General features: G+C 55.1%; 2 protein-coding genes across 5 annotated transcripts; one reads left to right on the top strand and one right to left on the bottom strand.

The window, feature by feature from the left end:
- Window positions 1–403: 403 nt before the first annotated feature.
- Window positions 404–16,295, top strand: ATP2A1 (ATPase sarcoplasmic/endoplasmic reticulum Ca2+ transporting 1). Of its 2 annotated transcripts, XM_045195409.3 has the most exons (23): window positions 405–732; window positions 1,055–1,072; window positions 1,464–1,546; window positions 2,947–3,051; window positions 3,739–3,877; window positions 5,801–5,881; window positions 6,744–6,829; window positions 6,985–7,282; window positions 7,473–7,639; window positions 9,329–9,417; window positions 9,675–9,777; window positions 10,022–10,153; window positions 12,042–12,164; window positions 12,288–12,506; window positions 13,214–13,549; window positions 13,716–13,936; window positions 14,045–14,247; window positions 14,435–14,520; window positions 14,611–14,744; window positions 14,858–14,975; window positions 15,174–15,291; window positions 15,569–15,612; window positions 16,012–16,295. In XM_045195409.3, exons 1-22 carry the CDS (start codon window positions 615–617, stop codon window positions 15,571–15,573), a joined length of 2,982 nt encoding a protein of 993 aa, XP_045051344.1. In that variant the 5' UTR covers window positions 405–614; the 3' UTR covers window positions 15,574–15,612; window positions 16,012–16,295. The 2 variants fall into 2 exon arrangements, with proteins under 2 accessions (XP_053783125.1, XP_045051344.1); XM_053927150.2 differs by lacking the exon at window positions 15,569–15,612 and having other exon boundaries at window positions 404–732.
- Window positions 16,250–27,229, bottom strand: RABEP2 (rabaptin, RAB GTPase binding effector protein 2). 3 transcript variants are annotated; one of them, XM_053927197.2, is made up of 13 exons: window positions 26,606–27,222; window positions 25,941–26,150; window positions 23,762–23,919; window positions 21,555–21,665; window positions 21,117–21,467; window positions 20,132–20,227; window positions 19,935–20,033; window positions 18,990–19,145; window positions 17,973–18,150; window positions 17,818–17,829; window positions 17,675–17,730; window positions 17,313–17,429; window positions 16,250–16,882 (listed from the first exon to the last, which is right to left on the bottom strand). In XM_053927197.2, exons 1-13 carry the CDS (start codon window positions 26,664–26,666, stop codon window positions 16,781–16,783), a joined length of 1,707 nt encoding a protein of 568 aa, XP_053783172.1. In that variant the 5' UTR covers window positions 26,667–27,222; the 3' UTR covers window positions 16,250–16,780. The 3 variants fall into 3 exon arrangements, with proteins under 3 accessions (XP_053783172.1, XP_053783186.1, XP_053783178.1); XM_053927211.2 differs by lacking the exon at window positions 18,990–19,145 and having other exon boundaries at window positions 26,606–27,229; XM_053927203.2 differs by lacking the exon at window positions 17,818–17,829 and having other exon boundaries at window positions 26,606–27,223.
- Between the last annotated feature and the right edge of the window lie 29 nt (window positions 27,230–27,258).

Here is a 27,258-nt window from a genome sequence, read left to right on the forward strand (position 1 = left end):
GAGGGAGGAGGCTGGCGTGTACAGACAGGCTCAGGGTGGATGAGATGGGAAGTGGGAGCTGTGAGGAAAGTGAAAGGCGGAGGCCTGAGAGTAGAAGTGGGCTTAAGGGAAGAACTGGAGGGATGAGTGTGGAATAGGAAACTCAGTGCAACTGAGGAAGTTGAGGTAACTGGGGGAGGGGTCAGTAGCAGAAGACAGAAAGTGAAGTCTCTCCCTAAACCCCCCTCCTTCCCTGTGGCTGGGGCCACCTTAGCTTCCCTCTGAGTGACATCTCAGGCTGCAGCCCCACTGTTCCCCCTCTGTCAGCAGAAATATCTCTCTTCTGACCCCTCCTGCTGAAGTCTCTGCCAGCCAATCCCTGATCTGGGGGAGGGGGGAGCCCGGCCCCCCCACTCCCTCATAAGGACCAGCTGGGGGCTGGGGGGTGGTGGCCGGCTGCTGCAAGTGGTACGGGGGTCAGAGCTTCGTGAAGGGAAGAAAAACCTGGGGGGGGCAGGAGAGAAAAAGGAAGAAACCCAGACAAACAGGCAGGCGAACACACTGAGGAAGGACCCCCACGAGTGAGAACCCCCCCAGAAGGAACACCGCCCCCTGGCCCCCAGGAAGGGAGCACAATGGAGGCTGCACACTCCAAGACCACAGAAGAATGTCTGTCTTATTTTGGCGTGAGCGAGACTACAGGCCTCACCCCGGACCAAGTGAAGCGGCATCTGGAGAAATACGGCCCCAATGGTAAGTGTTCTTTGAAGGAGAAGCTGGCAGTGCCCTCTTGAACCCCTGCAACGCTCACCCTCACACACCCTGGAGCCTCTTCCTCCAGGGTATCTGAGGGTAGAGCTGGGCTAGGCTCCAACGACCACAGCGGGGACGAGAATACTGACAGAACAGGGTCCGAGACCCAGAGTTTGGGAGGTTTTATGGGATGACCTTGGTGAACCTCAGATGCCCTATCGATGGCCTGATTCTCCTACCTTAGTCACAGACTCCTGGGTGTGGGGGCCATTGGACTGAACCCCAAATGAATATGTCCTTTTCTTTTTTTCCCCCTGGGTAGAGCTCCCTGCTGAGGAAGGTAAGTTACTGGAATCCCTGAGCTGTCATAAATGACCCCCTCTTCCCTCGGTGCCCCACTTCGTTCTCCCTGCTGTCTCCCTACTGACTCCTGGGCAGATACCCCTCCCCAAAAGTTAGAGTCCAGCCGGGGGCAGAAGTTTCTGGGCACTTGCTCCTTGAGGCATCCAGCCCTTGAACAATTGCCCATCGCTTAGAGGAAGGAGCCTGTTTTGGAGCTTTCTGCCCTTCTGTACATTCCAAGTGGCCTGCCCTTTGCCCCAGAGCCTCACTGTCCCAGACTGGAAGTCAGGGCTTTCAGTCTCTGGGCCCAAGCTTGCACCAGAGTCCAAGCGGTTCACCCACTAGACCTTAACCCTGGGGCGGGCTCCTCCTCTTGCCTCTTCCCCCAGGGAAGTCCCTGTGGGAGTTGGTAGTAGAGCAGTTTGAAGACCTCCTGGTCCGGATCCTTCTCCTGGCTGCCTGCATTTCTTTTGTAAGTGTGGGAGCGCATCTGGGGGATGGTTGGGCGTGTGGGTTGGGGGATCTGGAGAGTGCTGGGGGTTGGGCTCTGAATCATAGGCTGCTGTAGCCAAGCCCTCAGCATCCTATTCTACAGACCAGACTGAGGGAGGTGGGGCTCATTTTCGTCATCTTCTGTCCTTCCCCCACACCCAACAGGCAGGTTTTATTTTAAGCTTTAAGAGTGTTCTCAGCCAAAACACAGAAGCTAAGCCACCCCCGAAGCTTCAAGGGCTCCGACGGCTCAGGTTACCCCCTGAGCGTAGGGCTCCCCAGCTCAGAGACTGCTGCCACCCCGGGCACCACTACTCCCTGCATGCCCTGGGCCTATGCGACAGCTCACCAATCCCTGAGTATCCTAGTGCCCCTGCCCCGCCCTTCTGGCAATGATTGGTGGAGGCAGACTCCCTCCTAGAGGCGGGAAAGAGCTGCTGGTGTGAGGGTAACTCCAAGTGCTGGAAGGCCCAGACTCCTCACCTCTCTGGCTTTGCCTCCCCACCCCTCATCAGGGCTGGAAGTCCTAGGATCCCCTCCTCACCACTGTGGCCTGACCTTCCCTTTCCCTGCCCTCCTCAGGCTCCTCACAGCCTCAGGGCTGGCCCCACCCCCTGCTCAACGTCCTGGCACCCATGGTGTCCTGGAGTTCCCCTCGGCACCCACTTTCCCAGCAGTCTGTCCTGCATTTGGGAGTTTCTTCCTTAACATCTTAGTCCTGCTGGAAGACAAGACTCTGAAGGCAAAAAAGCCTCCCTGTCCCGTGGTCTCCTTAATGGAGGGCCTATGGGCCCCTGAGCACTAGTTGGCAGGGCCTCACTTCTCCCATCTCAGATTTGCTCCTTGACATTTGCCTGTGGCTGTTGCCTTTGCCTGGCAGAGGCAACAGCTGGGGTGGGGTGTGTACAGGAGGCCCAGTAACACTATCCCCCCTCTCTTGCTCCCTCATGAAATTGGAGCTTCCCTGGCTTGGGCTGTGGGGGAGGGGTATGGGTGGGCCAGGCGCCTGCTAGGACCACAGGGTTTTTCCTACCGAGTTTTGGCTCCCATGGGATGGATGTGGCTGTGGGGGTATTTAGCCTGGGTGTCCCATCAGCTTCATTTACAAGCCAACAGTCAGTCAGGGAAACCTGAAAGCGTTCCCACTTAATCCCTGAGTTGTGCATATCTGTGCCCGCCTGTTCCCGCTGAATATCAGCAGTGGCAGGGCTTGTGTGAGCATGCGCCTTGGAGTGCAGAACCTCACTTCCATAAGTGATGTAGTACCCCGTGATACCCGCCCCATTTGCTCCTGCACATGTTCTCACCTTCATTTGCTTTCTCTTTTTACCTGTTGGAGGGGCTCCATTTCCTATTATTCTCCCTTTCCTTGCTTTCCAGGTGCTGGCCTGGTTTGAGGAAGGTGAAGAGACTGTTACCGCCTTTGTTGAACCCTTTGTCATCCTCTTGATCCTCATTGCCAATGCCATTGTGGGGGTTTGGCAGGTTAGTTTGACCCCGCCTCACTCCACATGTTGACACTGAACCAGAAGCCATCCTCCCCCTACCCTTCTCCATCACTTCCCTCGGGCCTGCCTTGTTCTCTGGTCCTGTCGCTCCATTTGGAAATGAGACAGAGTGTCGGCAAAAGGGGAGGGACTGTCGTTCCCACTGTCACTTGCTGGCTGTGTAACCCTGGGCAAGTCCCTTCATCTCCCTGGGCCCCAGTTTCCTCATCCATAAAATGGAGCTAATAAGCCTGTCCCTCGGAGTCGTGGTGAAATGTAACGAGATGTGAGTGCAAAAGGGCTTGGCCCCGTGCCCGGCATTTGGTAGGAGCTCAACAAATACTAGTTTGAATTTCTTCTTTCTCCTACCTTAGCACCCTCTATTTTTCCTGTCCCCTGCTTTCTGATTTTCTTTGATTCTCTCTTTTTTTCTCCCTAAACCCCCCTGTTTTCAGCCATAAGTGATAGTTTACTCGACACAAGCACATGGACCCTCACATGGAGTTTGTCTCCGTCCCTGTGCCAGGGGCCAGGATGGCATGGCATCCCTCTTCCTCTGTGATCTCCCTATTGCCCCCAGGACTCCGGCCCCTGCTCCACCATCTCTACACTCCGCACACACCCCGCCCCCGCCACATCCTTCCTCCTTGTGATGATCCTCCTGTCCTCCACCCTGTACCCCCAGGAACGTAATGCAGAGAATGCCATTGAGGCTCTGAAAGAATACGAACCCGAGATGGGGAAAGTCTACCGGGCCGACCGCAAGTCGGTGCAAAGGATCAAGGCCCGGGACATTGTCCCCGGGGACATTGTGGAAGTGGCTGGTGAGTGATGGGAATGAGTGGTCCGGAATGGGTTCGAGGCCAAGAAGATGTGTATGTTGGGGGTAGGGGCTGGTCAGTCTGATTCTGGTTTCCAGGAAGTAGCCAGAATGGTGGAGTCTTTGCTTCTCCTTCCCAGACTCCTTAGGAGGTCGCCCCAGGGCACTGTGGCCGCAGTACCCGCTCCCCGTCAGAGTCTCAGCAGGAACAGCCAGTCCTGTCCCTGAAGCTGCAGGCAGACCCCCTGCTCCCCCGCCTCTCACCCAATACTCGCAAGCAACAGGTGGAACCCAGTCCCTGCCAATGGTCCCATCTCCACCCCCCTCCTAAGGCCTGGCTTCCCTATCCTTCCACCCACCCCCCCAAGCTTGGTCAGCCTTAAATCTTGACCTCTTTGTGCCCTTGAGGCCTCTCAAAGGGGAAGGAGTGAGGGTAGAAGGGAGGTGGGGGGGGCCAAAGGCTCAAGCCCCCAACCATGTAAGGGAAACTCAGGCCCCAGCACAGAACACGGGACCTGGGAGGAGGAGAGCTCAAGGAGGGGCCCCGCCTCTCTGGTAAGGGACACTTAATGCCTGACCAGGGAGAGGTGGGGGCTGGGTGGCTAAGATTACTGGGATTCTGCCCCCTTCAGCGGTTTTTATATTTGCCCTTCGCAGGCTTCCCCACATCTCCAGGCTGCTGGCATAGGGGAATGTGTCTTTCTCAGTGGGTTTCCCTCCACCAGACACCTCTTTTGCCACCATGGGAAACTTGGCGGGGGGGCAGGCTGAAGACCCCAGTGCCTCATCACAGGGCTGTCTTGCTATGGTGACAGTTTAGAGTCAGCGCCATGAATGTCTATAAATATCACTTCAACTTGGGTGACAGGGTGTCCCGCCCAACTCCATGGCCAACCTCCTCCCACCTCCATCAGCTTCCTCTGGCACAGGAGGCGGGACCTTGGAAACAAGGGAGGAAAGCAGTCAAACCCTGTCCCCAAAAGCATCCTTGGGACCAGGCAGGATTGGGCAAAGGCCCCCGGAGGCATTTAGACTCCTCAAAGATCTCTAGTCTGGTGGCACATCTGCTCCGCAGCTTACCCCCAAGGTGGCTTCCATACGGGGCCTCCGCCACAACTTCTCAGCTCTCTGCTGTGTGTTGCTTCCCGTCCCCTTACTCCTTCCCCGCAGACCTCCCCTTGTCGTTCGCCCATCTCCCCAGGGCACTCACGCAGTCTCCTGCCCTTCCTCAGACGCTCAGACTGGACAGTGGTTTCAGATGCGTGTCTTCTCCATGTGGACCCGTGCCCTCTGCCTCAGCTCTTCCTCTCCTCCCACATCTTCCCCTCTCACACTTCCTCTCACTCACTCTCTCCTGCTGCTTGCTCTGCCTTTTGTCTTGGTTGACATTGATTTTCTCAATTCCCATATTTTCTCCTGTTTCTTCTTACCTTCCCTGGCTGTTCCACCTCATTCTCTTCTCGGACACATGTCCCTCCAACTCCCCTTGTTTTCTTTAGTTGTTTGCTTGCCTTTCCCTCCTTTCCTTTCTCACTTTTTTCCCTCTCTGTTTTGCTGTTCCCCATTCTCAGTTTTAGTTTCTCGTCATACAGCTGGATTATTCCTCATTTTCCCTTCAGTCATTCAACATAAATTTACTCAGCATACCAGGCAGCATGCCATACTGTCCCTTCACAAGGCTCAGAGCCCAATGGGGAGGAACACTTTCAACTGAGGGATCAGTTGGAACGAGTGTTAGGAGGGAGATGCTGGGGCTACAGGAGCACCTGCTGAGGGCCTGACCCTAGCACAGGGGTGGGCATCTAGCCCGGGCAACCTCCAAGAGCTGAAGGATGAGGTGAGGTAGTTGGACAAAAATTGCGTTTTTCTTAGGAAGGGAGAAAAATACTATCTCAACTGATTTCACTTTTCTCTACTTTCTCCACAGTGGGGGACAAAGTCCCTGCAGATATCCGCATCCTCTCCATCAAATCCACCACCCTCCGGGTTGACCAGTCCATCCTGACAGGTCCGGGCCTGGCGGGGAGGGTGCATCGGGGGGCATGGGGTGAGGGTCTGAAGAGTAAGAGCTGGTGGACAGGCAGGGGTGAAATTCCAGGTGCAGAGAGAAGCCAGCAGTAGGGCCCGCTCCTGGCTCCAAAGAGGCAGCATGGGCAGCGCTGCGCAGCTTTGTTCACTGTTGCAAAACTGCAGTATGAGGAGGCGGGTGGGATGTTTGTGCCCATTCTTCAGATGGCCATCACCCGTCCCTTCCACACAGACATACGGGTGCACGCACCCAGAGAGCTCCTGTCTCCTCAAAAGCCCTCAAGTAAGGAACCGTAGAAGCTAGGCCAAGGCGCACTTAAAACGCAGCTGCTACTGCGTCTCCACTGGGAGAGAGGGTGGTGACGAGCCAGCAACCATGCCCATGGACCAGGGCGGCACGGCTTGCCTGGCCTGGAGAGATTGTCTGAGCTCCTGCCATCTGGGTGAGGCGGGTAAGATCCCGTGGGTCGGGGCCGCTCCCTCCCAGGAGCGTGCTCTTCAGTGGACAGTGAACCGTCACATAAGGCAGCCTGTTCGATGCCCCCGAAACCTTGTTCTGAAGTGTACATGTTATCATCCCCGCCTTACAGAGCAGCAAACAGGTTAAGTGAGCCGAAGTCATGCAGCTTGTAAGTAGTGAAGCCAAGGCTTGGGTCAAGGCCTTTTCGCTCTCAGTGCAGTGATGTTCCCATCTGCCTCCGTGGCTTCTTCCACATCCAGACTTCCTGTGCGACTGCTACGTGGTCCTTACCAGGCCCTGTGCTGCCAAGCAGAGAGGGAGTTAGGGAAGCATGGGAGAAGGACATGATGTCATCTGAAACCCCCCCTTGTCCCCTTCTCAGGCGAATCTGTATCTGTCATCAAGCACACAGACCCTGTCCCTGACCCCCGAGCTGTCAACCAGGATAAGAAGAACATGCTCTTCTCGGTGAGTCACTCAGGGCCAGCTGTTGAGCACTCCAGCCGGAGGCCCCAGACGGGGAGGTACATGGCGGTGTGAGAAGAGACAAGTCCCGCAGTTGAGGGACTGCGGCATGCGCATCGCCTCCCGCCCGATTTCTTGCCTCTTCTTCACCCTCCCAGGGCACCAACATTGCAGCTGGCAAGGCCGTCGGCATCGTGGCCACTACTGGTGTGAGCACCGAGATTGGGAAAATCCGCGACCAAATGGCTGCCACGGAACAGGACAAGACCCCTCTGCAGCAGAAACTGGATGAGTTTGGGGAGCAGCTCTCCAAGGTCATCTCTCTCATCTGCGTGGCTGTGTGGCTCATCAACATTGGCCACTTCAACGATCCCGTCCATGGGGGCTCCTGGTTCCGCGGCGCCATCTACTACTTTAAGATCGCTGTGGCCCTCGCTGTGGCTGCGATCCCAGAAGGTATGGCAGTCTCTCTCTTCCACCACCCCCCGCCCCGCCCCAGAACCCATTTGCTAATCTCATCTGCAAAGACCCTTTTGCCAAACAAGGTAACATTTATAGGTTCCAGGCAGTGGGGTCTGTTATCTTTGGGGGGTCATTCTTTCCCATCTCTATTATTGTTCCTTAACCCCTCTTCTTCCCCCGACAGGCCTTCCTGCAGTCATCACGACCTGCCTGGCCTTGGGCACCCGCCGGATGGCAAAGAAAAACGCAATTGTGAGGAGCTTGCCCTCCGTCGAGACTCTTGGCTGCACCTCTGTCATCTGTTCTGACAAAACAGGCACCCTCACCACCAACCAGATGTCTGTCTGCAAGGTCAGAGAAGTGTGGGCAACTCCCATTCAGAAGAGCACCCTTGGGTGAAATGAGCCTTCCAAAGATGGCAGTGCCCCTTCATCACTGACCACTTCTCATTTTGACCCAGGAAGGAAATGCTCAGAGGGCAGATACAGTGCCATCCTGTGAGCTATGACAGGGATCAGAGAGGCCCCTCTGTCCAGCCAGGTCACTCTCTACAGCCGCCTCCACGCGCCAGACATTGCCCTGGTCTCCCTAAGCCTCCACAACAGCCCTGTCAGGGAAAGGCCTCGTTTAGCCCATTTTCTGGAGGAGGAAACCGAGGCTCTGGAAAACTCATCGCACACTTAATAAGAGCAGAACAGAGTTTTAAACCCAAGTCTGTCTGGCCCAGAGCTCCTGCCTGTGCACCAGACTGCCTTCCAGAACGGTCATGCACAGGGGCCGGGGGAGCCCAGCACACTCATCTCGAAAAGCATTTCCAAAACCAGGGCGCTTAATCTTTTCTGTGCCTCGGGCTCTTTGGCAGTCTGGACCTCTTCTCAGTATAATATTTTAAAGGTATAAAATAAAAAACATAGGATTGTGTTTTAAAAATACACCAGATTACAGAGGAAACCAATGGTTTAAACACAGTTATCAAAATATTTTAAAAGCAAATTTGTGACTTGGTAACACTTAGGCTTCTTTACTAACACATGGAAGGAGCACAGCTAGCAGAGGGCCTAAGAACCACTGCATTGCGGAAGCTGTAATTCACTGCCTGCATTCGTGGTCGGAAGGAAATGCTGTCAGGGAGAAAATAAAAGATGTCTTTGTTTTTTTGCCATCAAAGTTCACAGACCACCCCCTTAGTGGGGCTGGGGTCATCCATGGACTGACCCCCAAGCCAAGAACCCCTGTCCTCAACAGAGTTCTTGGAATAGCGTGTCCATGCAATACAAATTGTTGTCCTGGGAGCTGAGGACTCTGGTCAGACCAGGATGAGAAAGGCTGTACCCTTGGCCCCTTGGGGAGACCTACTCGCCTCTTGGCATTTGAAAGCCTCGGAGAAGGCTGACTATACAGACGGTGGATTTCATTTTGTTTAACCCAGAGTTTCCCAAACTGACTTTGACCACAGAACTGTTTTATCTTGGAACATGTCTTAACCCCTGTCCCTTCCACACGTGCCCTGGTTCACCGTGGGCTGCTCCCCTCTGAGCGCTGCTTACTCGACATCCTTCCAAAGCACAGGCTTCAAAGCCAGACCGCAGGCTTGTGCATCCTGGCTCCTGTCATATTCCATAAAAATGAATTCATTGCCCACACTTGAAAGCCAAGAGATTCCATAGGAAAATAAACTGAATTTCTAGCTGTTTCTGCAAAACTAGGAGGTCTGGCGACAAGTGGCTGGACCTATGTATGGGCCATGTGCCAGCAGGTGGACTGGTAGCCTCAGTGCCCACCACACCTTGTTGTGCATGTCTTACCTTTCGTCTGAGGCCGCTGACCGAACACGGAGAATGACAAGGCTGTGGTGGCAGAGGAGAGGATGCAGGGAGAAAACGGGAGAAAAAGGAGAGGCAGGTCAGGGGGTGGTGGGAAGTTAGTCGGCACAGGTGGCCGGGCAGAGGGGCATTCAGACCCCGGGCTGCCCCTCAGTGCAGACCGCCTTCAGGGGGTGGGGAGAGCTACACACCTGTGCACATGCCCTTCTCCCCACAGATGTTTATCATCGACAAAGTGGATGGGGACCTCTGCATTCTGAACGAGTTCTCTATCACGGGTTCCACTTATGCTCCAGAAGGAGAGGTGTAAGTTCCCCTGGAGTCTTCTCCTCAGCTCCTCATGCCCCCTCCACGCACCCCACTTTTCTCCCTGGGGCCCTCCCTCTAGTTTTGTCTTCCTTTCTCTGTCTTCTTCCTTCCCTGACCTTGTTCTCTGTCCCGCCTGATCTTGGTTGCCATCTCCCCGGCTGTGCCTCGCTGCTTTCCCCTTGCTCTCTCTATATCTCATTCCCTATTCTTCTCTACTGTTTCTTTTCCTTCCTTCCTCCCCACTTCCCTGCCAGCTTGAAGAATGATAAGCCAGTCCGGGCAGGGCAGTATGATGGGCTGGTGGAGCTGGCCACCATTTGTGCCCTCTGCAATGACTCCTCCTTGGACTTCAATGAGGTAACCTCTGCACTCCTGAAGCAGCCCCTCCTTCCCTTCCAGCTGGCTCAGAGTCCAGGCGTCTTCAACAGGTCACAAGGAAGGGATCATGGGAAGGGGGCCCTTGTACCAAGTCTTTTCCTGGGCATAAGGGGAAGGAAGTGGCTTGCTCCCTTCTCATTCTAGGTGGAAGGTGGGTATATTGGTGGGAGCAAGGGACCAGGAGCTCAGGGCACCTACTTCTCTTCCTCCTCTGCACTCTCAGGCCAAAGGTGTTTATGAGAAGGTAGGCGAGGCCACGGAGACAGCACTCACCACCCTAGTGGAGAAGATGAATGTGTTCAACACTGACGTGCGAAACCTCTCCAAGGTGGAGAGGGCCAACGCCTGCAACTCGGTGAGTCCGGCTGCTCCCTCCCGTGGGGTCCTTCTTCAACCCCGTCGCAGACTCCAGGCAGGACCCAAGGAGGCTGGACAGGGCCCTTGCACTTCATGCTGGGACCCCAACCAGGACAGACAGGTGGCCTCTCCACAGGTTTTCTCAGTCAGGCTGCCTTTCAATAGGACCCGCTGCCCCTGGACCAGTACTGTTCTTTCCACTGCCCAGCTGCAACATCCCTTGATGAATTTAAAGTCACTTCCCCCTGTTCTGTCCCTAGTCGAAAAGAAATGGAACTGCACACAGAAACGAGCGACCCATCCTGGGGCAGCCCCAACTTCAGCTATTACCCCCATGTCTCTAGAAGCCACTTGTTTTTATCAGATCTCAAGACCTGATCTAGGATTTGTGACCACTGCGTGTTCTTTCACTTCCCCTTGCCAGGTGGACACGCCCGACTCTGTTTCCCTCACTCTGAGTTCTTGCTCTTCACATTTACTCAGTGTCTACATCGAGTCCCTCTGGGGCGTCACGATCCCCACATCGCCCAGCCTCATGTACGCGCGTGTGTGCAAGATGCTCCTGTGTGTCTGTCAGTAGATATTTGATATCGACTTTAATCATTTACAAGTGATAATATTTACAAATGGAATTTTTTTAATTTTAAAAACTTTACAAGCCCTAGCCCTGGCTGGTGTGGCTCCATGGATTGAGTGCTGGCCTGCAAACCAAAGGGTCGCCAGTTCAATTCCCAGTCAGGGAACATGCTGGGGTTGCAGGCCAGGCCTCCAGCAGGGGGTACATGAGAGGCAACCACACATTGATGTTTCTCTCCCTCTCTTCCACCCTCCCTTCCCCTCTCTCTAAAACTAAATACATAAAAATCTTTAAAAAATTTTTTTATAAGCCCTGACTGGTATAGCTCAGTTGGTTGGGCATAGTCCTGCAAACTAGAAGGTCACCGGTTCAATTCCTGGTCAGGGCACATGCCTGGGTTGCAGGCCCAGTCCCCAGTCAGTGCCTGCAATAGGCAACCAATCGATGTTTCTCTCCCTCTCTTTCTCCCTTACTACCCCTCTCTCTAAGAATAGATAAAAAAATATTTTTTAAAAATTTACAAGTGATAATATAAACATAAACTTTATTTATTGTTATTTTTATTCTTGTTTTATTTTATGGAGCAACATCCATGATGCATTTGGTGAAAAAGGCTGTCATTCTTTTTTTTTTTTTTTTTTTAAGATTTTATTTTTAGAGAGAGGGGAAGGGAGGGAGAGAGGGCAAAAACATCAATTCATCCATGTGTGTGAGAGATGTATCGATCAGTTGCTTCTCATACGCCCCCAAATGAGGACCTGGCCCACAACCCAGGCCTGTGCCCTGATTGGGAATCAAACCAGTGACCTTTTGGTTTGCAGGCCGGCGCTCAAGCCACTGAGCCACACCAGCCAGGGCTCATTCATTTTTATGGAGCACTTATTATTTTATGCCAAGCACTAGGTCTGCACTGTCCCAACTGCACTCCTCAAGAAGCACACATGTGGTTGTTTAAATTTAAATTAAAATTAAATGGAAGTAAAAACTCAATTCTGCAACTGCCCCAGCCACATTCCCCGTGCCCAGTACCCGTCGCTCGGTCGCACCGTTACTAAATATTCTGCCGCACAGTGCCACACTGCACATCTTGTTTCTCTTGCACTTGAAAGCAGACGCGCTGTCACACAGTGGCGGCACTAGCCGCGGAAATCTCTCTGTTGGTGTTGACTGGGCTTGGGGTCCACTCGGCCTGCAGGTCCTCTTGATTACATTTGAAGGGGCCTGGGACCCTTCCCTTCTGGCACAGTATCATCGCTCTTTTACCACCCATCTCATGCCCGGCCTCCCTCTCCCTGTCTCCTCTCTACAGGTGATACGCCAGCTAATGAAGAAAGAATTCACCCTGGAGTTCTCCCGAGACAGAAAGTCCATGTCTGTCTATTGCTCCCCAGCCAAATCCCGGGCAGCCGTAGGCAACAAGATGTTTGTCAAGGTCAGAAATCAGAATGTGCCCCGGCCCCTTTTCCTCCTAATCCTGAGGCCCCTCCTATCCCTGCCTACTCACTGTGCCCTGGAAGGGAGATTGTCATCTCTGAATGCTGTTCTGGTCTCCCAGGGTGCCCCTGAGGGGGTCATTGACCGTTGTAACTATGTACGAGTTGGCACCACCCGGGTGCCGATGACTGGGCCGGTAAAGGAGAAGATCATGTCCGTGATCAAGGAGTGGGGCACTGGCCGGGACACCCTGCGCTGCCTGGCTCTGGCCACCCGGGACACACCCCCAAAGCGAGAGGATATGATCCTGGATGACTCCTCCAAGTTCATGGAGTACGAGGTGAGCAGGTGGAAGCCTCCCACTGTCCCAGAGTCATCTGCCTCACCTCCTCCACCACCCTTGTCATTTCCTACTTTGTCATGGACCCTAGAATCACCAGGCACTAGAGTTTGAAAGAACCCCAGTGCTGCTTTACATGTGACCTGTGGACCTGTGTGTGGTGAGGTGAGGTGCTCAGATGCACCAGGACAGAAATCAGCTACCATTAAACATACTCCGGTTCAGCTGCCGTGTTTCCACAGTGAGATTTTCCTGATGCAAGAAGCAGCACGTCGACCCGCATTCTGGCACAAAGCTCCTTTCTTTCTGTGGTGGACTGGCTCTCTGGAGAGCACCAAAGTCCACGCCCTTCACTTTAGAGAGGGGATGCTGTGGCATGACTGTTCACAGACTTGCTCAGAGTTGTAGACCAAGTGAGTGGCCCTTCTGAAAGCAGAAACCACTGCCCTAACGTTCAGTTCTTTCTGCGAAAGACACAGTCTGCCCCTTACAGTAGGTCTGGCGCCGCCAAGCCTGCAGATACACATGTGAACAAGGAGCACCTCCTGCCCCTGAGCTTATAAGGCCCTGCTGAGGTTTAAAAGCCGGGCCCGGAGTCAGCTCTTCCCCCAGCTCAGGCCTTTCTCCCCGGCTTCCCGAGAGCGTCCTCCCTGGATCAGTTTCTGAGTCCTGCCCTGACCCTGCCACTCTCTGCTCTGTCTCTCCAGATGGACCTGACATTCGTTGGCGTGGTGGGCATGTTGGACCCTCCACGGAAGGAGGTCACAGGCTCTATCCAGCTGTGCCGTGATGCCGGAATCCGAGTGATCATGATTACCGGGGACAACAAGGGCACAGCCATTGCCATCTGCCGACGAATTGGCATCTTTGGGGAGAATGAGGAGGTGGCAGACCGAGCTTACACCGGCCGAGAGTTCGATGACCTGCCCCTGGCTGAGCAGCGGGAGGCCTGCCGTCGCGCCTGCTGCTTTGCCCGAGTGGAGCCTGCCCACAAGTCGAAGATTGTGGAATATCTGCAGTCTTACGATGAGATCACAGCTATGGTGAGAAGACCAATGGGGCTGCCCAGGCTGGGGCCCCTGCGGAGTCTCGCATGGGGCAGTCTGCTTAGTGCCCACTGAGACCATTGTCTGCAGGAGCTGGGGGCCCCAGTCAGACACACAAGGGATGTGTGGGAGGAGCCAGGTCCCACCCTCTCTCCCCCTTCAGACAGGCGATGGTGTCAATGATGCCCCTGCTCTGAAGAAGGCCGAGATCGGCATTGCCATGGGCTCCGGCACCGCGGTGGCCAAGACCGCCTCCGAGATGGTGCTGGCTGACGACAACTTCTCCACCATTGTGGCTGCCGTGGAGGAGGGCCGGGCCATCTACAACAACATGAAGCAGTTCATTCGCTACCTCATCTCCTCCAACGTGGGCGAGGTGGTGTGGTGAGCAGCCAGGGAGGGCATGCGCGAGGAACCGAGGAACCGGGTCAGGGTGGGGGATGACCACAGGTCTGGGAGCAGGATGGACATGTGACCACTTCCTTCTGGCAGCATTTTCCTGACAGCCGCCTTGGGGCTGCCTGAGGCCTTGATCCCTGTGCAGCTGCTGTGGGTGAACTTGGTGACTGATGGGCTTCCGGCCACAGCCCTGGGCTTCAACCCACCAGACCTGGACATCATGGACCGCCCCCCCCGGAGCCCCAAGGAGCCCCTCATCAGCGGCTGGCTCTTCTTCCGTTACATGGCAATTGGGGGTGAGTAGGATGAGACTCTACAAGCTTTTCCAAGCCTTCAAACTGACCCCTCTCTGGGACACCAGCCCCTCCAGAGCAGCTGCCCTGATTGCTCCTTTTCCTCAACCAGCTGTTCGTGGCCAACACGTCCTCTTGACACCTCCCATTTCTCTGGCCTAACCCCCCAACTCCCACCTTTCTACCACAGGCTACGTGGGTGCAGCCACTGTGGGAGCTGCTGCGTGGTGGTTCTTGTACGCAGAGGATGGGCCTCATGTCAGCTACAGCCAGCTGGTAGGGGAGGACTAAAGAGGAATGACAGAGGGGCGGAGGGTGGCCTGGAGGCTTCGGTGGGACCCCAGTTCTTCCCCCCTCCCCCTGCAGACCCACTTCATGCAATGCACCGAGGACAACCCTGACTTTGAGGGTGTGGAGTGTGAGATCTTTGAGGCCCCTGAGCCCATGACCATGGCCTTGTCTGTGCTGGTCACCATCGAGATGTGCAATGCTCTCAATAGGTAGGGCCTGCACAGCGTCCCCTGCCACCTTGCCCTCGCCCTCCTCTCTCCCCCTTCACCACTCTTTCTTCTGTGTCCTCCACTCTTGCCTCCGCCTGGCCGTCCCTGTACAGCCTCTCTGAGAACCAGTCCCTCGTGCGGATGCCGCCCTGGGTGAACATCTGGCTGCTGGGTTCCATCTGCCTCTCCATGTCCCTCCACTTCCTCATTCTCTACGTTGACCCTCTGCCGGTGAGCCTTCTTTTGGCCAGGGCCACCTGCTCCCCAGCTCACACGGAGCCTCTGTAGGGGCTCGTGACCACTGTAACTACAAGCGCTCACAAAGGGAAGGTGGGGTCAGGTTGGGCTGGAACTGGGTCCTCTGGGCCCTGCCTGCCCCCTCCTCAGAGGGGCACTTGGCCTTCTCACTGCCCTGACTGCCCCTCCCAGATGATCTTCAAGCTCCGCGCCCTGGACTGGAACCAGTGGCTCATGGTCCTCAAGATCTCATTGCCAGTCATCGGGCTCGACGAACTCCTCAAGTTCGTTGCTCGGAACTACCTGGAGGGTAAGAGGCTTCCCTCCTCTGAGCACTGCCAGCCCCTGGGCCCTGAGTACAGCCCCTTCCCCTCTGCGCTGCGAAGGCGCCTGCCCCCACCCTTTTCCTTTTCAGGTGGGTGTGTTATTGGTCCACCAGGGAGTACCTAGGTCCCTTTCCTCCCATCCCCATCCCTCCATGCCTAGAGCAGACACCTTCTCCTCGGTGCCCCTACAACCACCTCAGCCCTCTTGGCCCCACACGCCCCCTCCAATAACGGCTGTCTCTCTGTCCTCTCTGGCCGTAGGATAACTCGTTCCCCCTCCTCCATGTCTTTGAACCGTGTCACAGGTATCTCCCTCCTTGCCCTCACGCCCAGCTGCTGTGCCCTCACCCAACCCTCTCTGCCCCACGGGTGGCACCAAGGCCACTTGCGCTCGCACACCGCCACTGCCGTGCTTCGAAGCCCGGGGGCTGCTGCCCTTACTCCGCGGGTCGGCATTGCCCTGGCCTCTGGGCACCACTGTGTCTGCTGCGCTGCGCTGCGCTGCGCTAGCTGGGCGCTGCGCTAGCTGGGCGCTGCGCTGTCTGCCGCTGGGGCTGCAGTGGTTGGGAGTGGGGTCTGGGGACACAGGTGGGTAAGGTGGTGCTGGGTGACCCTCCAGGTGAGTCTGGAGGGTGGGGGCAGCAAGCCTGAGATGGACTGTTCCCCTCCTGCCCCTGCTTCAGCCCTTTCTTTTCTCCTTCCAGATCCAGAAGATGAAAGAAGGAAGTAACCAGTCCTTTTGCTCCTTCTTCCCCATCCTGATAGTGACACGTCTTCAGCCTGAGCTGTGGCACAGACCCCACATCCCCTCCCCCCTACATTCTTGTTTATAAACACAGTGTCCCCTTCACTGTTCCTCCCCACCCCAGTGACCCTCCCTTCTACCCTGTAAAACCTCCCCTTCCCCAACCACGTGGGGCTTGCAGGGACAAGGCTACCGACTGAGCTGAGCTGCTTATTTATTGAAAATAAATGACAGAAAAGTCTGGCCTTGCCTCCATGCACATCTTGGGGCCTGGGTCAGGCCCTTGGGGACAAGCATCTTAGTGTCATGCAGTCCAGAAAGCAGCTGCCTGTCCAGGGTGCACGTATGGACAGAGGCTCCCAGCCACCACCCACAGCCTGGCTGTGCCTTAGGAAAGGGGACAGGGGATAGACTGGTAGTCTCGCTGGGGGACAGGGGCATGAGGATTGGGGCCCAGGAGGCAGCATAGCAGCCAGAAAGTCACAGGGCTGAGCCTACACCTTTGGTTCCAGGGGGGAGTTGGGACCCCTACCCAGTGTCATTCTCGGGAGCAGAAGGCCCAGTCGCTGCTGGGAGGAGGCCCTGGAGGGCCAGGGTGGTGGTGGCCCCATCCCCTAAACCCCAGGCTTGGAGAGGGGAAAGACTCCATCCTGAGACCCCCAAAGCTTAGGCCTAATGGTTCTGCAGTGGAGAAAGGCAGTCTCCACAGAGTGGGTGGGTTTGGCCTCTCAGGAGTCCTTGATGTCCCTGATGTCCCTGAGGGGCGCCTCGTCCATGATGCTGCGCACTTGCTCCAGACTCTCTGCCTGGCGGATCTGTTCTAGGCGCACCTGGGGGTCCAGTGAGGAAAACAGAGGGCCCTTGGTGCAGCCCCCACCCCACCTGCAAGCCCCCAAGGGGCAAGGGCCCAGCACCAACGTACGTAGGGGCCCCACCTCCCCCAACCTAAGGTGAAACCAGGTTTGAGGGGAAGAAATGGGTCCCGGGGAATAGCCTGAGGAAGTATGGGGCAGAGGCAGGTGCAGATGACATGATGAACACACCGCATGTCCGTGGGCCAGGCACTGGGCTAGGGGCTTCCCATGACCAACAAAGATGGACACACAAGAGCTTTAACGTTTTTGAGCAGCAGCTCAGGAAAGAACCATGCCAGCCCCAGAAAGAGAAAGAAGACTCTCCTAATTGGGGCACTGTCCTTGCATGACCCAGGGCAAGTCACCTGGGGTCACAGCAGCCTGGTGGTGAGGGGTCATGCCATACCTGCAGGGCCTGGGACAGTCGTACAAAATCCCTCTGCACCTGTTCACTGGTCTCCAACTCGGCCTGCAGCCGCAGCACCTTTGCCCTCTGTTCTGAGAGGAGGTCTGTGAGCTGAGCCTGTGGGGATAGGATGCAGGCTAGGGCCTTGGGCCAGATGGGAGGGTGTGTGGCCAACTAGAGGGATAGCCCCTCTACTGGCCCCTGACTGAAGCCTTCTGTAGGGCCTGAGCCTGTTGACTGCCTCGAGAGGCTTCCTGCCGCTTGGTCTGAGACAGACACAGAGAGCAGGAGGGGCTGGTTAGGGTCTTCTCCACTCTGCCACCGCCTCCCCATAATCCCATCTGGCCTGACTTCTGCCTCACCTTGCTCTGTTCCTGATCAATCCGCTCCATTTCTGTCCTCAGGCTGCACAGGGAGGCTAGGAAGTCAGGCAGGGACCAGATGTCAGGCCCACACCCTCCCTCCTTCACCTACCCCTGCCCCACCAGCTCCAGCCCATACTTACCCTCTAACACCTCTGTGTGGAAAGGAAAGAAAGAGAGGTCAGGGGTCACTCTTGCACTGTCTCCTCTCTCCCCTTCTGATACCCAAGTGGTCCACCGTGGGGAGGTCACCCTCCCAGAAAGCCAGGGTGGGGAGTCTCATCACTTCTTCTCTCACCTGTCTCCTCCCGCTGCACCCTCAGCTGCCCCTCCAGGCTGGCCCTTGCCGCAGTCTCTTCCTCCAGCGCCTCCCGCAGCGTCACAATTTCAATCCGAAGGCGCTCAGCCTCATGCTCCCGGGCCTGCTGATGGGCCCTTGCCTCCTGCCTCATGTGGCACACCAGCTGCTGCAGCTCCTGTAAGGGATGTAGTCACCTGCTGGGTGTGGGGAAGGAGGGGCAAAGGCAGCAGGGGCCACCAGCTACACGGAATTATGGAGAGGGGAAAAGAAGGGAGGAAGGAAACTGGGAAAAGGGGAGACAACCCAAATGCCTAGCATGGGGCATCCATTGCCACTGACGCAGCGGGTGGACAGGCACATTGTTCACCAGTGACTTCTGCAGCAAGCAGTCCCACCCCCAGGGGGCAGACCCTGAGGGATGATGCGGGAGATCACCTAGAGCAGAGACCCCTTAATAAAGCTCAGAAACACTAAAGTTAGCACTCCATTATTTAAGCAGGCACATATTTGTAATAAAAATGGTACCAAAGAAGAGCAAGGGGATGGTCAAATTCAGGAAGGTGGAAACAGAGCCAAGCAGTACAGGTACATATAAGGAGATTTAAGTTGTATTTTCAGGGTGGGCAAGGGTTCTGGGCAACCTTCGTATTTTTAATAAATTAACTTAATAATATCAACAAAGACCATGCATAGATCAACGAGGGCAGATTGCTATGAACCATGATGGATTCAACCTCGTGGATCTCAGGTCGCTTAACCAAATTACTGTTTTCACGTCCAGCGTTCTGTTAACTTATTTTCTTTCCATGCAAGGCTGGCAAGGGGATTGGTACCATTTTCAGATGAGGAAACTGAGCCTTAGAAAAGTTAAGTGAGTTGGCCAAGGTGATGCAGTTAAAACAGCAGCCTGGACCTGCCCCCAAGTCCCATGGTCCCAGGCCAAAGCTTTTCTGTGATGAAGAGGAAGCGCCAGCAGGGTGAACCCCGGGCTCTCAGTGCCGGCACTGCCCTTACCGGGACTGAGCTGGGCAGCGCCTCCTCCTGGCCCTCATCCTGCTCCAGGACCCGGGGGGCTGCAGGTGGTGGCTGCTCAGCCCGGAGCCCTTGGTTTTCTTCTGTCAGCCGCTTTACCTCGTGACTCAGGCACTTGTGGGAGGTGGCCAGCTCTGCCTGGGTACGGAGAGTTAGTTCGGGGCAAGGAGGGGCAAGGTGTTTCCATCCCCTGCGAGGCCAAACCCCGATCCCATCTCCAGACTTGCTGACAGACAGAAAGCCCCCACCCGGCTCCTCTGCTGAGAAAGGAAGGGACACCCTTTATTATGCGTCTTTGTCTCCCAAGTCCTTTATCACTCAGTGACTTGGAGGTCACGCAGTGGCAGCCATAGGCCAGGTTGGGTGTTTTATTTCGCCGATGTTTTTTTTTTTTTCTTTTTAACATTAAATTAGTTTCTAACTTTAAAAATCTGGAGACTACACACCAATATTCAGATTTCTGACTTCTCTTGGCAAATCAGTAAACCTGGCAGCATCAAGCTCAAATTCCCACGTGGGGAAGCCGAGGAGCAGCTGCCCCGTGCACCATCTCTGTTCGCCACGCCGCTCCTTCCAGCCCGACTCAATCATTTACAGCTCTCGTCTAGCCTTGGGAAGTTCCTGATTTTGCAATCCTTGCTTTTAATTTTCATGACTCTCTAAACTAGGTCCCATTATCTCAATTTCAAGGTGGCAAGGCTGAGGCTCCCTACCTGTGGGACCAGCTCAGGATCACAGAGCAGGTGTGTCGAGGGCTCTATCTGAATGCACAGCCCCGGTTCTGGCCACAGTGCCAACCCTTTCACCCATCCGGCACCAGCTCCAGGTGCAGCCCATATGGGACAGGGGCCTCTACTTTCCATGTGCCCTCCTCAATCAATTCCCATCACTCTCCTCTCCCTCCCGCCCCAGCTCCAAAGCCCTCACCATCTGCAACTGAACCCGCTCCTGAGCCTGGCTCACAGTCCCCTGCAGAGTCTGCAGCAGCTGCTCTGAGTTCTGGACCTGGGCCAGGAGCACCTGCATCTGTGGGTGGAAGAGGACAAGGGTGAGGTGAGGCCGGGGCCCAGGAGGAGGCATGCAGCCAGAGGTCCTGCTGGGGTTGGAGTAGAGGCTGGACCCACCTGCTTGGCACAGTCCTCATTGCTTCGTCTCAGGCCCTCTTGCAGCTCATCCCGCTCACGGCTGATGCTCTCCAGGTCTTTCTGCAGCTGCCGCCCCTGCCACAGACCTTGGCCTTGGTCTCAACTTCCAGGAGAGGCTTCTCTCCTCACTGTGCCTCTTATGCCTTGCCTTTTCTTTTTTTGCATCACAGTGGGTGGTGCCATCATCCTCACAGTTGCTGAAGCCCAAAGCCCAGGAATGGATGCCCTTCTCTTTCCTCCACTCCCCATGTCTAACCCATCAGCAGGTCCTGCCAGTCTGCCTACAAAGTAGATTCCAAAACCCCTTCTCTTCATCTCTGCTGCCATCTCCTGGTCCCAGTCACAACCCTCTTCTAAACTATGTCAAGTGTCTCCCAACTGGCCACCCCACTTCTCCTGTTGCCCTCTCCCCCCACTACAGCCCATTCCTACAGCGAGGCTAAAGTAGTCTCTTAAAAGCCTAAAGCAGAGCAGGCCTCTCCCCAGTTTAAACCCCTCAGTGGCTTCCCACTGCTCCTTGTCTGAAATGCAAACTCCATGGAACTGAGGCTGGCCTCTTGGGGACCCTGCCTTCCTTCCTGATCTCATCTCTCTTCTCCCTCTTGGTGGCCTTTCTGTTCCTCAGACACACCATGGTCTGCCCGTCCTCTGGGCCTCTGAACTTGCAGTCCCTCTGCCCCCAATCTCCAAAGAGCACCTCTTTTCCACCATCCAGGTTAGTGTCCAGCACTGACACGTCCTATATGCTAGTTCTGGGCCTGTCACCCTGTGACACTGACTTTCTCATGCACTCATGTGAACATGTGGGTCTGTCTCCCTCACTAGGAGGAAGTGCCAAGAGGGGGTTTTCTCTTCATTGTGGAATCCCCAGCTCTAGCTCAGCCTGGACATGGTAGGTGCTCAGGAAGCACCAATGCAGGGACAGATGGATGCATGCAGACAGGTACCCACCCATTCCACTCACCTCCATTTGCAGCTGCTCCCACTGGGTGTCTGGGACAAGCTGGTAACCAGGAGGGGGCAGGTAGATGCCCTCAGGGACCAGGGTGCCCGTGGACACCAGAGAGGCTGTCTCTTCCTGCTCAGGGCTCAGGGCCTGGCGGCTACGGGGCAGTGAATTGCTGCTGCCAGTCCCACCGCCGAGGGAGAAGGAGGAGATGGAGGCGCTGTCGTCACAGTTGTGGGCGAAGGCCTCGGCTGCTGCACCCCCATCTCCGCTCAGCTCCTCGAGAGGCTCCAGCGGGGGAGACAGGTCTCGGGACAGAGGCAGCAACTCCGTAGAGCCATGCAGGGAAGGGGAATGCCGGGGACGTCTCTAGGGAAGGGGGTCAGGGAAGACGCTGGGGGGCCAGGGTCCTGCAACGCCCCTTCTTCCCTCAGTGCCACCTGGCCTCCCCCTTACCTGGATCTCTTGAATCAGCTCCTCCGCCCTCAACAGTTTCGCCTTCAGCTCCTCTATCTCCTGCTCCATGGGCAGCACAATCTCTCGCAGCTTCTCTGAGTCCTCATGGGCCTGAAGAAGCAGGTGTTGGGCAGCGACATTCCCTCTCCTGACTTCCCGACCCCTCAGGTCTGTTCAGAGCTTTCTTTCCAAGCACTTCTAATCCTCCCAAGAAGGTTCTGTCCACCCCATTTTAGAGATAACAAAGGTTACGGGAGCTCCAAGACCTGACCCAGGTCACGCGGTACATAAACAGGTCAGAGTCACAACTAACTTCCTGTTGCCCACGGCCTCACCATACTTTTCTTCCCCAATATCCATTTTTTTCCTTTATCAAAGAACCTAACATTTTTAGGTGGACACACAGCCTAAATTTTAGAATGCCATCTACATCTCTCAGCTTCCCTGTCACTGGGCACGGCCACGTGACTAAATTACAGCTAACGAGATGGAGCAGGTGTGCCGTGTGCAACTTCCAGGACAGCTCCTTCACGGGAGGGGGCATGCTTTTCTTTACTCCTCCTCCTCACTGGCTAGAACGCGGAAGGGGCTGGCACTCCTGCAGTCACCTGGGACCCCAAGGCAGTAAGCTCCCTGTTTTACCTATGGCAAAACAGCATCACCGAAGGAGCCCAAGTTCCTAATGGCTTTTTGAAAAATTTGTATAGCAGTTTATTTGAGGCAAACTGAAGACATATGCTGGGGAGCAAGATCTCAAATGCTCTGGAGAGCAGCAGTTTTGCAGCTTCCCTAATGACTTGATGAGCTGCCGTATCAGTCCTGCAAACGACTACCTCTGGACTCTCTGGAAGAGAAACAAACTTCTACCTTATTTAAGCCACTGTTGACTTGGGGTTTTAAACCTCATCCTAACTGGCATGTCCCCGCACACTCCCGATCACCACCACATTGCTGGCTGTTTTATGGTCCCTTTTCAAGTTTGGGATCCTGCTGAGCATGCACAGCCAACAGCCTCTGGACAGCCCCACTTGGCTGTTGTACAGGCTCCTCCATCCCAGTGCAGCCACATCTGAACCGAGTCATGACGCCATTTCTCCTCCCACAAGTGCTAGGTCGGCAAGGACGGCCCTGCCAGCCACCCAGCTGTCCACGGCAGGAGTCTGCCAGCCAGCCGTCCTCCTCCAATTCATGCTGCATCTACTTCTTGAACCACCAACAACCTGTGTCAGACAAGTTCAGTCTAACCCTCCCATCTCCTCTGTGAACCACTGCAACAGGAGGCTAAGCCTGTGTGGCCCAAACAAAACACTCGGGCTCCCATCTGAAGCCCTAGAATCCACGTTCTGTAGACACCCAGGCCATGGACGGACAATGGCCGAAGGCAGGAGCTGGGCCAGGACTGGAACTGCCCAACCCCAGGCCCGCTGTCGCAGGTGGCTCTCTGTCAGCAGAGTCCTCCTTCACCGCCCTGGGGGGTGGCTCCTGGAGGAACCCTCTGAGTGCAAGCAGCAGCCTCTGCTGGGTGTGGGTTAGACACCTTCCTTTCTTGGGCTGCTGTTTTGACCTTTGTCTTTCTAACCAGCCAGTGGACTCCATCTCTCTGGGCATAAAATGAGCTAAGTACCTGCCTCACAGGGCTTCTGTGAAGATCAAGTGAGGGAATGATGCGGACTTGCTTTGAAAGGTGAAGGGATTGGTAGTATGTGCACCCTACTATTGTCAAAGGAGGTGATACTGTCTTCAGAACAAACTCTAGAACCAGATTGCTTAGATTTTTAAGTCCCAAATCTCCTTTTCACGTGCAAAATCAGGGGAGAATTACTGAACTTCTCTAAGCCTCACCTTTCTCATCTGTTACATGGATCTAACAGGCCTTGCTTTCGGGAGAAAGGCTGGGCAGTCTGAATCTGACAGGCAGTTAGCGGAGTACCTGGTGCATGAGAGGCATCTTTAAGTGTTAGCTCCCTTTCCTCTACTGTCATAATTTTGGAGGTAAATGGACCTAACAAAGCCACTAGTAAGTGGCAAGCCAGGCCCTTGATGAGTATAGAGCTAGCACGTGCTATACCTGGAATGATGACTGGTACCCTGCTCCCAATGAGCTGAGAGCGGCGCACCAACAATCCCTCTGCCCCACGGTCACCTGTGGCTGTCTCAACATCTTTATAAATCTCAGGGGGTCATAGGAAGGCTACCCGAACCCCAACCTTCTCCATCTGCTTCTCCAAGGACTCCAAGGGGTGAGCCCGGGACAGCAGCTGCTTCAGGCGGCCCAGCTCCCGCTCCTTCTCCTCGCAATCCTGCTGTTGCTGCTGCCGCTCCTGCTTCAGAGAAGTGATCTGGGCTTCGTAGCTGCTGATGGAGTCTGGCAGGGCAGGAGGGCAGAGGAGGGTCAGTGTGCTGGCCCTACCTATGGCTGAGTGTGGGGCTCTCTAACACTGATGCACTCTGTGAGGCAATTTACCACAGAGGAGGATAGGGGCTTTGTGGAGAGATGGCCCTGGCCAAGCAGTCTGCCTCTCTCTATCAGTGTCCTCAGCTGCAAAATGGGGGCAGTAAGACTACCTCACTAGGTTGTTACAGGATCGAAGGAAATGACATCTGGAAGGTGTTCAGTCCTCTTCCTGAAGATGTATGGTCTCTATTCCATATATATATACCAATAACAATGTATACATATATACCAATTGATATATGTCAATATATATCAATATACACCAATACCAATCAATACCTAATAATAGTAATACATTTTCTTTTTACGGGCATGGTTACTTTAATGGGCACTAACATTAGAAGTAAAGGTTCTGCCAAATCGGGACAGTTCAGCCAACAGCCAGGTAGCAACACATTATCAGGAAAACAAACAAGAATATGAGAAAAGAGTTTCAGCCATTGTTGAACAAAGCCGGAGTGACCCATAATAGACCATTTGTCTGTTATCGTTTTCATCATTGTTGTGTCTAATCTACCCCTCAGGAGAAAGGCTAACACGGTTTAAGTGCCACAGGTTTTAAGGATTCTGCAGGAAGAAAAGAATGTCATTTAGAATCTACAAAAGCTTGTGTTTCTAGATTAATGAACTTTTTACTACATGATGTGAACTAAGTTGTTGCTTACATAGGTTTATAATATATCCTGTTTAAAAAAAAAAAATAAGGGTTCTGCTGCCAGATTGCCTGGACTCAAATCTGCCGCTTTCTAGCTGTACAACCCTGAGCAAGATATCCAACATCCCTGGGGCACAGGGCCTCCTCCGCAAAATGTAGCTAGATAACAGCTCCTACTTCACTGGGATTGTTATGAATACTCATAAAGCATTTAGCTCAGTGCCTGGCATATGGTATATGTTAGCCATTATTGCTATCGCTGTCATGATGATGATTTGGGACAATTTCTCTTATAAGGACAGGAAATTTCCTTTGAAATAACTATATGTAAGTATTAAAAAGTGGCCCTACTTAAAGAACGAATATTAAGTAGACAGCAGGGTAAGTCATGGAGGAGACAACCATGTCGCACAGGTCGTATGTGGAAGGGAGGCGTCAGGTTGGAGGAAAGGGTACGAGTGGAATACAGCCCCAGGAGTCTGGAGGCAGGAGCAGGAGTCTGAAAGGGAAATGATGTGGTGGGGTGGGAATTTGAGAAAGTGGATTCTGGAAGCCAATGTCAAGGCCCAATTACAGAAGAAGACCTGTGAGAAGTCCAGGGGAGTTGTCCAGAGCTTCACCATAGCAGTGGCAGGGGAACCAGAGGGGTGGGACAGGACTGGAAGCTATTTTAGAGACTTTGGCTTCTGACTAAAGCAGAAGGGATAAACAGGAAAAGAAGCTAGGGGATCTGGGGCAAGGGATGCTGTTGCATCCCAAGTACACAGAGAGGATATAAGGGAGGGAAAGAAATCAGTGCATGTGTGTGTGCTGGGGTGGGATGTCGGGGGCAGATGTAGGGGTGCTTGGGGAAGGAAGGAAACCAGAGTTTAAGACTCATGGAGACCGAGCCCAGGGCTGAGTCTGAAGCCCAGAGGCTCAAATGAAGGTGCTTCAGGGAAGTGAGAAGTTGTTCATCTTCAGGGCTGATCAGTCATCAGTGAGGGACAAGAAATGACAGGGGGCAAGGAACAGGTAGAAGCTCAGAGCTAAACTTAGTTGGAACTGACACAGCTGCTGCTGCTAGCACAGGCAGCACCCCTGTGCAAATTAGAAAAAGGCATCCCCCCACCAAATGAAAGAAAAGTGTGTTCCTTCCTTTGGGTCCACAGGCCTGCCCTGGGTTAGGGAGTCCTGGTAACTTACACAGTAGCTTATCTGTCCCCTTGACCCTTTTCTTGTCATGCACTCCCCTCTATGGGACTGATGGGGAGTCTGGGAAGAGACCTTGTCTCACCTTTCAGGATGGCCTGCAGGGAGGCCACCTCCTCTTGGCATTGCCGCTGCACCGCAGCCACAGCCTCGGCCTTCGTGCTCTCGCTCACCTCGGCCACAGCCTTCATGGTCTCCATTTCTGCCAGGGCGCCTGCCAGCTCAACCCGAAGTCGGCCGAGCTCCGCTGATTCGGCCTCAGCCTTTGCCCCCTCCTGGGGCTGGGGATCAAGGGCTGTGGGAGACAAGGATCAGCCGCTCGTCCCATCACTCCAGCATTCCCAGTAACCCATGCTTCAAAATTCGAAAGTCCTGCAAACTAGTTGTATTGCAGCCGCGGTCCCCGCCCCTTTCCCAGACCAAACCCGCTCACCTGGCCCCTCCTCCTTCTCACCTAGTTCTGCCACGCGTCGCTTACAGCCCCGCCTCTTCCCCCCCCCCGCGGTTCATCCAATCTCCTTTCCTCTGACACGACCCCACCCTTCCAAGGGCCCCGCCCCCTCACTCGCTAGGTTCCACCGCTCACCTGGCCCTACCCCTGGAATCACCAGGCCACGCCCCCCCGCCGGTGGCTCCAGACCCCGCCCCTATCTCCGGTATCCCCTCACTACCCCCCATCTGCCGGCTGCTGAGCTCGGCCCCGCCTCCGCCTTTGCCGCTCCTCTCGTGCACGGACGCGTCCTTACTTACCAGTCCCCGGCTGTCGTCGCAGGCCGTCCTCGCCCGCGGCCGCCGGCGCAGCTGCCGCCATCGCCTCCGCGCAAACGGCGGGGTCCCGTACTCCCTGGTGACCGCGCTCACCGCTTCCGGGTCCGCTCGGCTGTTTCCGGATCCGCTCGGCTGTTTCCGGATCAGCCGGGCTTGAGGCTGAGGCCGAAGTTGGCTGACGGATTGCCGAACCTTGGCCGAAGATATCCGAGGCGACGCCGGGCCTGGCCCCGCCCCGTCTTCGCCTTCCTTCCTGGGTAGCGCTGTTCAAGGAGGTTACTTGTCCTTCAAGCCCCGAAGAAGTTCTCTTCTTCAAAGGCTTCCTAGTGTCTCCGTGTAACTTTCGAAGCTTTGTTCAAATTGTACTTCCTCCGGGACCCCCGCCGCTCAGAGGACAAAGTTCTCGCGGTCTCTCCCGAGCCCCGGAGCTGAACCCTGGCCGCTGTTCCGCTGGAGCCCAGCTCACCTTACAGAGAATTGTGGCCAGGCCTTCCTGCACCTCTTCCCTCCTGGAGCGTCCCTCGGCGCAGGGCTGGGGGGTTGGCTCCACTTTTCTGGGGGTCTGTGTCCCCGCGTAGTCGCTCGTAGAAGTCAGGAACTTACACGTCCCCCCACTTTGATATTCAACCATTCAC

The sequence above is a fragment of the Desmodus rotundus genome, chromosome 1 (genome assembly GCF_022682495.2).
Source record: "Desmodus rotundus isolate HL8 chromosome 1, HLdesRot8A.1, whole genome shotgun sequence".
NCBI classification, from domain to species: domain Eukaryota; kingdom Metazoa; phylum Chordata; class Mammalia; order Chiroptera; family Phyllostomidae; genus Desmodus; species Desmodus rotundus.